The 12,705-nt window shown below is 38.0% G+C and overlaps 1 protein-coding gene across 5 annotated transcripts in view; it reads right to left on the reverse strand.

Annotated features, from left to right (window-relative positions):
- NFIA (nuclear factor I A) overlaps positions 1-12,705 on the reverse strand; it is a 562,687-nt gene that overhangs the window by 34,998 nt on the left and 514,984 nt on the right. For 3 of the 5 annotated variants that reach the window (XM_032427631.1, XM_032427651.1, XM_032427644.1), the window contains exon 10: positions 2,663-2,754. The exons of the other annotated variants lie outside the window; for them this stretch is intronic. In XM_032427631.1, the coding sequence (XP_032283522.1) occupies positions 2,663-2,754 (92 nt within the window). The remainder of the gene's footprint in view (positions 1-2,662; positions 2,755-12,705) is intronic. 5 annotated transcript variants of the gene reach the window in all.

Consider the following 12,705-nt stretch of genomic DNA (forward strand, 5'->3'; position numbering starts at 1 on the left):
AAAAAGAAAATGTCTATGCAGTAGTTCAAGTTCTATCTGCTAGAAAAAAAAAAAAAGACCATATCTAATCTGTCTCCCATAGGTTGATGTTTAGGCATTTGAAGAGATTTCCATTGGAAAGTGGCATTTTGGAGATAAGGACACCAATTTACTTTGCATTTGTTTATGGATTTATGTGCAGGTTACCTCTTCCACATTTGTAAAGCTTAAGCATCTGCTTGAGTGACTCTTCAATTTCTACTCTTCTAAAGGTAAAAAGCAAAATGTTGTCCTCCCAATTAATACAAATTTCATGCTTTATTAACAAAAGTATCAATATAGAACAAATAAATGCAAGCTTGCTTAGAAAATTACTAATCTGTAGGCCATGTTCAAATTAAGTCTTAGACAATTCCTGTAAAGGAAAAAAAACCCCTCTTCTGAACTAATGTCTTCTCAAAAAGGAGATTATTTTTAAAGTATATGACCATTTTTACCTATATCTGTGTATCTAACACTTTAAATGGTTCCAGAAGGTAGTTCCATTTTTCAAAAAAGAGTTAATATATACACCTTAAATTAAAATATTTTGAGCACATAACTTTTACCTCAGGATACATACACATACATATTTTTTTGAAAAAAAAATGACAACTCCATTAGCACAGTTTCTCCTAAGACAACTGGGGACAGCTTTCTTCAAGACAAATGTGGCAGGTGTAACTGTGATAAGAAACATTTAAGCTGTTGTCCCTATGATGCCAAATATTTCACAGAAACAAAAAAAAAATTCAGTTCCAGATGCCAAAATTGGGTCTAAATGACATCATTCATCCAGATGCGTGGAAAATCTGGATTTTCAAGAATTGAATTCTTGTGGTCAACATCACGAAGACTCAGTTTCTGGGTTAAATAAAGCATTTGTGAAACAAAGCCATTTTGGAATATAACACGTTTTGATTATGGAGAAACAAATTGAATGGAACATGGGGTACCATTTCAGTGCTGTGAATCACAGATTACATAAAAAAATACGATGTAAAAGACAAACAGGACATTTCCAAACTACATTTTTGAGGTTCTTCACGAAGTAACCCGAGCACACTGGGGCTTTGAGAAAAGCAATCATTCAACATAGACCACTGTCCCCGGTTCTCCTTTCCCACTGAACTTGAACACATGCGCCAAAAGTACAAAACGAAATGTCCATGCCTTTGAGGTGGTTATTCAACTCCAAATTCACCAGTTAAGCATTGGGAGGTATGGGAACATAAGCAATACACTGGAGTGATTTCATGGGAGGTCCTGAATAGATGTTAATCCCAGAAGCCATGGACACGCCAGTTTGAGGAGAAACAGCAGAAGTGGGAAACTCAAGAGTTAACCTTCTTGCTCCCCCTCTCCTCCCAGCTGCCTCCTCTGAGGCTGTACTCTCCATGACCCCGTGTCCCCCGCAAGGAAGGTTTCAGAGGCAGTGCAGTCTCACCTGCACCGGCGACACAGCAATAAACTAAAATCCTCTACAGAGAGCGCGCGCAAATGGACCCAGGAAGGCAAATCTCTCCCGTTGATAAGCATCTGGTCCTGTTCTTATAAACAAAGATGAGTAGTTACAAATTCGGCATCTGGAGGATACACACCCGGGCATATGCACCAAATAGCTCGGAGAATTTTTTTCAAACCACACGCTGAGAACCTCACAAAGAAAATACTCACCCCTATGTCGATTATGACGGTATATGGTTACATTCTAATTAGGAAATCAGTGAGTCGTTCCTTTCAAAACTTGAATCTAATTCTATTTCACAAACTTCTTAAGTATGTCTGCACCCACTACCTTTGAACTCCAAGAGTCTCTCACTGTGTCTAACAGCAGGCCACTTCAAAACTTTTAAAAGAGGAAGGGGACATAGAAGGTTATTGCTTATGGGTACAGAGCCTCAGTTTTGCAAAATAAAAAATGTTTTCTGGAAAAAAAAATAAGAGATTTCTTCTCTTTGACCTATACTAGCACAAAACACACCTACCAACCGAAAAACAAGCTCTAGATGTCCTAGTATCATCTTTTCTCAATCACCTACCTCAACACATGACATTATATTCACACACATCCCCTCCCGCCCCACCTCACCTTGCTCCCTAGTGACCAGCATAGCCAGTAACAAACACCACCTATTTCTGCACCAACACCAGCAACTTAATAGCACTCATGAACCCTTTCTTTTCTTTTCTTTCAGGTTCCTGGCGACCCTATAACGAAAACAGAAGAGTGGCTGGCTCCCCATCCCCAGATGCACTCTGATTTCACGGGTGGCCAGAGCTGACTTTTCCAGGCAGGGGCGGACTTCTGTCCGCTTGCAAGTGGAGAGACACGAATTCCTAGATGAGGAAACACACTATCTAGCTCTGGGAAGCCTTTCTTGCCATAGCGAAAGGAGTTCTGGCACAGAAGCCTTCCTCCTCTACCCCCTCAGTACGAGACACAAAAATCGCAGACAGCGTTTTCCACGATTTCTGAGGACACAGGGAAATGTGGCTGAAGGGCCAGGAAGGTTGGGGTTGGGAGGAAAGGGGACCGAACAGGGGCTGGGAAATGCAGCCTGTTGTGCCAAAAGACAAGTTACAATGCACCTGATGAATAAAACAAGCTGCACCACATACAGAAAAGATGAGAGCGGCCCACCTGTGTCTGTTGAGGGATATTTACAAAGCTTGGATCCCGTGGTCCAACACTGACGAATCGGTTTGCGGGGGAGGTGCTGGGTGTCGAGTAGGCTGTGAAGGGAAGGGACACATGCGTTCAGGAAGCAGCACGAGATTGCACACACAAACAACACCAAAACACACAGTCTCCGAGCCTACACAGCTGATTAACAAGGAAATGTGCAAACACTGGAGCTAGCAAAGGGATCTGGCTAGCGAGGGCATTTTAGACAGTCATAAAAGGGAAGGGGTGTTGGGTTCTAAAGACTGTTGGAATAAAACGATGTCAAACTGGTGCTCAGATGAGTTCTTTTCTCCTTCCATCATACAAATTAGAACATGCAGGACATTTGCAAAGTATACTTTCGGAGTTAAACATGAGCTCTGGGGCCAGAAAGAGATATCCTAGTCCTTAGAGCACAGGGAGAAAGAGATTAGGTAGGAAGGGGAGGAGAGCAGTTCCATTTACAACCTTGCTTTTCACACTATGGCACTCCCAAAAATCATGAGATAGTCCTGTGCCTCTGTAGCTAAATATCGAAGAGAAGTCTTTAGAAAAGGAATTAACGGCTTCTCCAGAAAGGAGGTGGAAAACCACTGAGAACCAGCTGTCTTTATAGGCTTCGGGAGAGTTTCTAGAATCTCTATGAAGCACAAGATGTGCTTAAAATATTAACGTCTGTAGTCTTCCCATCCTAGAACCTTTCTGTTAAGGCACAAACTATCAAGAACCCGTGTAAACCAAGATATCACACTAAAACCACACTTCAGTTTACTATCCTTCCACAGTTCATGAAAGTTTTGTTGTTGGTTTTTGTATTTTTGGTTTTTATATTTATATTTAAGAGCTTCACTCTAGGAAAAAAACTCAGTGGCTTTGCTGTTTTATCGGCTTATAAACCCAAATGTGCATTTGGTCTTTTGGTGTCCTGCAATTCACTTCTTTACCACAAACTCCCAATATTTATTCACATTCTTTCTTTTTACCAGAACTTTTAGATAGACTCTTGCTTACTTTCAAATTTCTTAACAATACTTGTAAAAGGCCCAAATTTTTTGAGTTAACCCTAGACACACGCCATCTAAAAGATGAAAAGGATTTGCAACTTTTAAAAACACAGATAACTGAGGGAATAATACCAAATTCCTTTGCCAGATTTCTTTTTTCCTTTTTGGCATCATCTGCTTTTCTTTGATTTTCTGTTTTACAGAAAACTGCTCAGACTTCTTGTTTCCTTTGTTGAGCACATCTAGAGATAAAATTTCTCCCAATCTGGCCCAAGTCCTGTTGGTCATCTTTGGTAAGAGCTAAATCACCCACACAGATCTGTGATGGTCACATGGTGTGGCTGTGTTAAACCAGCATGGAACACAGGATGAACATGAGGATCCTCTGATGTCTATTAATAAGAAGATTTTGTTGTAGTGTTTGTTTTAGAAGGATCTGGGAATAGTTTTATATAAAACCATGTATATATACATGTTTATATAAAAAATGTATGATGTGATGTACTGTCTAGCTACGTGAATCTACTGATTTCCTCCCCAGCCCATTCTATGTTAGACTAAATTGAACAGATTTGAGAAATACCCCTGCATAAAGCCATTCTGCACGTGTCTCTCACTTACTGGTATGGGAGAAATGTAAGTTTTTAGAAGTTCAGTAAAATACTCTTTATTAATTGCTCTATTCAGCCTATTGCTTTGCTTTCATATGGTTTAAGGAGTCTCCATAGAAAGTTACATATTGAAAATGATGGACTCTAATTACCCGGTAGTGAATTTACCTGCTCCTAGGGCACAGAGGATGTGGGAGAGATAAGGAGGAAGCTAGTAGATGAAATAACCTGTCAAACCTCTCAGTGGTTGGCAGGGGGGAAAAGTGTTCTTTCACACGTGAATAGGTAGGTAGGTCGAGAAGGAACAAAAAAAAGGCATGAAGAGTATGCTAAGGTACTAAGACTAAGTGACTGATGACAGATGCTGAAATGTGAGTCCTAGTGGAACTGTGTGCTTGGGCTGCACTGGTCATCATAGACAGATAGCAGGATTTCCTATGATGTTTTTACCATCCTGGTGACATCAGAAACAAGCATGCTAAGTGAGCCGAGGAATCATGGCATTTTTCTGCTTTTCTTTCTCTGTGAAGACAGTTCTCCATTGACCACAGCAAGTTTACTAAACCTGAAAAGGTCTGTATTACATTCTGTTCTCTATTGTTTGCCAGACCTAAATTTTGCCATTTGAAAGGTGTAGCATACAAATAATTTAGTCACTCAAAACTGCTATGTGGCTAACAACGGGATATTTTGCCTTCCTCAGGCACGAGACAAACTTCGCCTTCTTGATTTCAAAATATCCCAGGAGGCCTTTCATGCTTTCATAGGCTCCTAAAACTGCTTCAAAGTTTAGTCTGGTTTTTAAAACGAGAGCAACAGTGAGAGAGTATGTTAGCATTTAAAAAAAAAAAGGAGAGAGAGAAAGAAAAAACAAAAAAAGGATATTAAAACTACAAAAACCTGGGAATCTCTGAGTACCCAAGTCATCAAATGGAAGAAATGGTGCCCGGGGAAATTAAGTCTATAGAAATGTAACTTCTGGGAAAATTCAAGGACACAGGGAAAACAAGGGAAGGAAGAAAGAAAGTCTGACTCATCTTCCATATGGTAGTTAAAATAGGCAGAGTGTTCACCTATAACAGGATGTAGTTCCAGAAATGATGTGACAGTAAAATTTGATTTTCCCAAAGAAAAAGTGGAATAAGGGAGTTACACTGTTGAAAAACCTCAATTGCAACTTTTTATTAAAACAACCACATATACCATAGCGAATCAATTATACATGCACAGTTAAGAGCTTTCAACATGAATATAAAATCAAGTAAAGGGGGCAATGTGGTAATTAATTATATACAACTGTATTTACTATGCTATTATATCACATTCATATCTTTCTTAATTATAATTCTGGCATTATTTACAGTAGCAATAATCAAATGCCACAAGAAAAGCTTCAGGAAATCATGAAATCCAGAAAATAATTTTCTGGGAAGATTCTTATAGGCATTTTTTTTGAGGATTCTGGAGGGGAGATTAAGGGGCATTTGATGATTTTCTGATAAAGTCAACAGGGAAATCAATTTGCTTATGTAATCTCATTGTAAAAGTCCTCATGGCAAACATGACTATTAGAAATCAAATTATTGATTATTCGGCTGCTTCTGAAGAAGCTTTTTCTTTCATTCTTTTTTGTTTTTTTTTAGCAGCCATCTTACCTACATGAGCAGTATCATCGTCGACTATTTTCCTAATGTTATGGATGAACATTCCTATTAGAAGCTTCCACCATTTTATTTGTACTAATCTGATCATATTTTTCCTCTTCTTACTTGTATTTCTTCCCATTATCCTACAGTCTTAGTTTGGCCTTAGCTACAGTGATAAGTATGAAAATCCCAGATCAGAATTTGATCCTGTATCCAGAAAATCCCATTCTTCTGTGTTACTTACTTACCATATGCATTGCTAATTATAAAATCCTTCACTTAGGCCGTGTAAGTCCTGCCCCAGTATGATCAGTTGGGAGGATGGCTCAAGAACAGTTCTTGCTTTATAAGCAAGACTTTTACAGGGACTCTGAGGACACTGGAATCTATCTCTAGTGGGGACTCTGGGGGGAGCATGAGGGAGTGGACAGGGACAGTGGCAGAGATCACCCATTAAATCTGCTCTTCACCACTGTGCATGTAGGGTTCCCCGGGAGAACTCAGACTTTTTTTTTTTTTTGTCTTCAGAAATGCATGTAACTGACCTCCTGCAAGCCAAACAGAATTTCCACTTCTGTTGTCCCCAAGGTGTCATGTTTTGTTTTGTTTCTTTTTCTCAATAAGAAGGAATAAGAAATGTGTCTGGATAAAGGGATCATGATATTTCCCCATAAATCCATTTTGAGTCTGTAATAACCTTCACCTATAAAATCAGATCTGACCATTGTGTTAACAAGGTGGTCACATAGTTTTGAACAGAGTGCTTGGAGCGTTCCTTGTTTTAGGAAAAGGATGTAACTGAAGAAAAAGATATTAAGATATTACGTATGTGTACCATTGTCAGTTGAAGTTTCTTTAAGTTGAAAACCATATTATTAAAATCACCCAAATATGACAAACTAGAAAATTAAAAGTAGGCAGATTCAAGGTCTAGTTCAAATGCAGCAACCACTAAAATATATGTAATCACTGAAGGGAAGGAAAGGGAGAACATTTAGACAGATGTTTTTGTGGGGAGTGAGTGTGAGTGTTGGATGATGCCCCTCGGGGACTCCGAGAGCCGGCAGGGAGGCTGCGGGGCCGGTTCCCGCTGCGCTGAACTGCCTGAGGAGAGCGATGGCCGGCTCCTCTGCCCTGGCTAGGGGTCAGTGACAGAGTGAGGCACCTTGGCAGAAAAGAAAATGTGAGAGGCCTGGTGAACTTTGAGGTTCTGCATTTATTGCCACACACAGGAAGCAATGAAGTCCCCTGAACCCGCGCTGCCTGACCTACACACTGACACGAAGTTTGAAGCGAGACCTGTGTTGTGTTTCGTCAAACTCCAACTACAGGAAAAGACTGACATCCCCTTCTTCATTCCCTTGAACTCTACCAAGTCTAACCTCTAGAGTGCATCAAAGAGAGGTATTTCAATATATTTAATAGATTCATATTCATTCTCTCTCCTTCTGTCTGTCCGTCTGTCTCTCAGGAAGCCTTGCTCTGTGCTGAGCATGATGGGAGATTCAAAGGTGAGCAAGACACACCGCCATCCTAGAAATGCTACCATCTAATGGCGAGAGATGTGTGTAGAAAATGAAAATATGGGTGCTTAAAGGTGATATAAATAAGAATCTGTGAGATGTTAAAGGGCAGAAAAGGGACCCCTGGCAGGAGAACAGGAAAAGCTGCGCAGAGGAAATGAGGATAAGATGGCTTTTGCGACAGTGCTGTAAAAGATGCGCCGGCCGGCAGGTCGGATGGATCGGGGGTCACAAAGGAAGCAGCGCGAGCAAAGGCGCGGAGGCATCAATCACAGAGGGGAGGGAGAAAAGACAGGACACCGCAAATTATGTTTTGTCATACAGCACAGGAAGGTAAAATGTTAAGAATCAGAGACCTGAATGTTTGAAAACGAAGGGGGAAAAGTCTATTGAAATTATTTTTCTTTTAAGAAGGAATAATTTATAAAATAAAGATACCACATTTCCATGCCAGACACCACTAAGACAACTAGACGTCCTCACTCACATTCTCAACCACTCCCTTCATATCTTAAATATCAATATGCACGTCACAGGTTCCCTCGTTTTCAGAAACCCAGGCGTACTCACATGTGGGGATTTCCCTTCTAAAAAATACCTAGTCAAAAATTCAATCTCATTCAAAATAAACTTACTGTGATTCTACCACCTGCCCAGGAATGTGTTAGTTATTGGACAGAGGTAATCCAAACAAGTTCTGGAATGCAGACTTGAACAGATCCCTGTGTATTCAAATTGCAATTTTATTAAATGTTTATCAGTGACACCTGACAATGAAGGAAAAGTGCATGAGAAAGCATTCGGTTGCAAACTTGAAATAGTGAGATGATTAAATACGTAACTGAAATAGTTTCTAAAATCTTCGCGTTATTAAAAAAAAAAAGCCCCGTGATAAAACTTTCATTTCTAAAAAAAAAAGGCAGAAACTATCAGGAAATAGATTGGCTAATTTCTAAATGAAACCCATTACAGTTGTTGAACTCATTTAGGAACTTGAACAGCACTATTTTCTTGCAAGGTCACAAAGAAATGCTGGAGGATATTGGAGTGTTTTTCCTTTAGAGAAATCTATCGGTATCGGCAAGTTTACGGGGCCTGGGTTAGCGTTATTAATATCATTATATAGCCAAGGAAACAGACAGCCTTTCTTTACACATGATCCAGTATTCAGAGATTTAGAAATTCCCACATGACTGAATGGATATTGTAGTTGTCATCCAGATGTTTGGAATCTAGAAGATAACCACACTGAATTTCCATTATTTTGATCACATCTGTGCAGTTACCTCATTCTATTATCTCTGTAAATCTTTTGTCTCTACAAACAAGTTACCAACAAAAAAAGACACAACCCTCAGGGCATGAAATTAAAACCTACTTATTGCTAGTAAATTATTACAGAACAACATATCCATAAGCTTTCTTCCTGAAAAGCTAATGAATTCTAACTTTAATATATTAGCATTACTTAACATGTATGGTAGCAATTTGCATGACAAGGCTAATGTGCCAGTAGTTCACAAAAATCTTGAGAAGAGGCAATTTAGCCAGATGGTTTTGCTCTGCTGGTATTTCTGTTTGTATTAAGGATCCTCACAGGGAGGTAGGGGCTCTAGCTACATCATGATTTGGGGTAAAATATGCAGAAAGGAAAGTATAAGACCATTCATGTGTGCACACAGAGAGAAGGGGGTTAGAACAACTTGTAAGCTGAAGACACTCTGACCTTATGTTACCCAAATCTGTGTCATAAGCAGGCACTTTGGACTGTTTCCTGAGGCAGTCTATTTAAACTGCTTATAAACATTGTTTTTCATAATAGCTGTGAAGTATAAGAATAGAGGCTTATTTCAGTTCATTTAAATTTATTTCTGATGGCTAATCCAAATTCTATAACTGTCATTTACTTTTATGTAAATGCTGTGTGTTGTACGATTGATAGAACATACATCGATCAGAAGCAACAAAGTATGTGGGTAGGCACAGGTGAAAGTTATATTAAATAGCCACAGGGAATAAACCCTGGATTCAGCTGGGGTTTACTAAAAAAAGAAACTTAGATCAATATATTGGATTGTTCCCTTTTGAAAGGCTTCTGCAGCCTCTCAAAAGGCAGTGTAACTCTGGAAACCTACTTCTGGGAATTTATCCTCAACCAATACTTAAAGGTACACATAAAGATTTATGCTCCAAGATGTTCATTACAGCATTACTTATAAAGAGGAACAAACCGGAGCCACCTTATAAAAACTAATGCTTCATTCATATGTTGAAATATTTTGCAGTCATTAAGCACATTTTAAAATAATGACATCATGACATGTTGATAGTATGAAATAAAATGAATAAAATCAGTTTATAAAACTATATATATACACATAGACACATATATGTACACATGATGATCAATTATGTTTAAAATACGCATAGAAAATGACTGGAAAATAGGCACATAAAGTGATTACCTCTGAAGAATGGGATTATAAATGATTTTTAAATAACTTCCAGTAATTTTTAATCTTAAATAAACATAAACAGAACCTGAAAACCCCCAAGTAATGCTTTTGTTTTTACAGCAATGCAAGGTAATCAGTAGAAAATGAATTTTAGAACCAGAAATCCTGGATTGAATCCATTTGATCTCTTACTTGAAATGTGATCTTGGCAAGCCAATTAACCTCTCTGAGCTTCTATATATAAAGAGTCCAGCATAATAAATACTATTTACTCCACTATGCATAGCCCTTTAAGGCTTCATCCCTCTGTGAATGTTTAATGCGTTACACTCTCTAGAAGAGCAGTTCAGAAAGTAATCCCTAAGAGAAGCTTAGTCAACAAGATGGGAAATCCCCAAAATTCCATTATATGTTATATTAAAACAATTCAAGAAAAATGCCAAAATCATCCAATCAGGGACTGATTCCAATATCTAATTAAGAGTATTACACTCCAAGATACCTGCCTTCCAACACTTACAAAAAATAAAACTTAAACCTCTCAAGGGTTAATGTTGTGATCAGACTCATAAGTAATGTGTAAATTGGCACAACCTTTCTGAAAAGCAATTCGGTAATGTATATCAAAATGAATATTCACACTGTTGGTACTAGTAATTCCAATTCTAGAAATATATCTTAATAAAATTATTAAAGCTGGGGACAAAATGTATTTTCAAAAATATGCTGGAACATATTTCATAGATTGGGGCAAAAGTTAATGTCTGATAGAGGAATAGGTACAGATTGTTTAAAATCACATTTCCTAATTTTTTATGAAATAGGAAAAGGTGTAAAATGCTAATTAAGAAAATGGTATGCAAACTATTATATTCAGCATGGTCATAATCATCTTATATGTGTCTGTGTACATATAGACACAAATACACACATCAACATGCATTACGGGAAAAAATAAGCCAAAATGTTAATAGTAACTGATTATAGGAGAATATAATTTCATTTTTTATACTTTATATTTTCCAAGTTTCCTACATTGCCATATATTACGTTTATGAAGAAAATCTTAAAACTCATTGGTTACTTCTGTCATCTTGAAAAAGTAACAAACTGAGGCAAAAACAAGACTTGAATGGGTTATGAAACCTAAATGAATGGAATCATCCATTGCCTGTTCTCTTCTGTCACTCCTTTATAATGTCCATCTCTTACTCTGCTCTTGTTCCTCTACTTTTTGTCCAACGCAAGGTATGGAAATGTATGTTATTCTTGGAATAATATAAAAGTTCTTTATGGAGTGTCTTAGGATTTTCAGAGGACAGGTGTACATACAATATTATATCTCTAAACATGGGATGTGTCCTGGTAGAGTACAAAGCACAGTAGTCCAACAGACCTGAGTTTGAAGGCTGACTCAGTTTCAGCATTCTCTTTTTTAAAAGAGGGCTAACAATTCTAATTTTGCAGATTTATAATCATAATCAAATGAAATTATAGTAATGCATATGAACATACCTATCAAAGTGCCTGAGTTTCAATAGTCCTTTGTCCTTTGCAAATTGTACACAGAGTAGTAATACTCTGCAGAAAGCATTTATGAAAAATTATGATTTACGACAGTATGTGTACATTTGTATTCAATGGGTTCCTAAAGGAGAAATTGGGACCAAATATTGGCTGTGGAGAATGAAAATGCTAACCTTACACTAAGGTCCATGCTATCTGTGAGGGAAAAAAAATATTATTCTTTACCAGAAAGATCACACATTTTCTGCTATCATATCCAAAGTTCAGGTTAGCATAGCTAAAATCTAGATGTATAAAAATTGCCAAAGATTTTATGGGGATGCTCCCCTCCACCACCATGAGTGAGTTTTGGTCCCTATAGTGATGAAGGTATAAAGAAGAATTTTTAGGTCATTAGACAAATATTTTTGAAAATAATTATATTTGCTATAAAAGGGGATTTAAAACTCAGTAATAGCTTTCATCCTAAATGGATAAGATACCGAAGAGCTATTCTATGACAAACCAGTTTCTATCTTTCAACACACAAGCAAATGTGTATATACATCCCCCACTCTATGGTAGTATTCTATACACACTTCTTAGGACTCTCCTTTGCTGACTTAACATAACTCATATAGACTTGTCTCTTTATTTTTATTTATTTTTATTTTTAAAGACTTTATTTATTTATTTGACAGAGAGAGACACAGTGAGAGAGGGAACACAAGCAGGGGGAGTGGGAGAGGGAGAAGCAGGCTTCCCGCCGGGCAGGGAGCCCGATGCGGGGCTTGATCCCAGGACCCTGGGATCATGACCTGAGCCGAAGGCAGACGCGCAATGACTGAGCCACCCAGGCGCCCCTGGGTGGGTTCCTAATGTATAGACTATTGTTAGATATTTAGGTTATTACTAGTCTTTCATTATAATCAATGTTGCACTGAATACTTTATGTTCATCTGTGTTTACATGTCCAACTTTATCACTTACATTTAAAATTTACATACATAAAGATATAATATTCACATATATTTTTATATACATGAAAAATTAAATTGTCTTTTGAAGAGGCTGAACCAATTCACAGTCCTCTAACAGTGCAGAAGAGTGCCTGTCTTCCACACACTTGCCAAGACTATACGAGGTACTCTTTGATTTTCGCTGATCTGATGGGTAAAAATACCACCCAAGTCTTAATTTGTATTGTTTTTATGCTACATGAATGAGGCAACTTTCAAATGTTCTCCATTTCTCTATGTTTATGCCCTTTTTT

Source organism: Phoca vitulina, unplaced genomic scaffold, assembly GCF_004348235.1.
Source record: "Phoca vitulina isolate PV1807 unplaced genomic scaffold, GSC_HSeal_1.0 scaffold2, whole genome shotgun sequence".
NCBI lineage: Eukaryota > Metazoa > Chordata > Mammalia > Carnivora > Phocidae > Phoca > Phoca vitulina.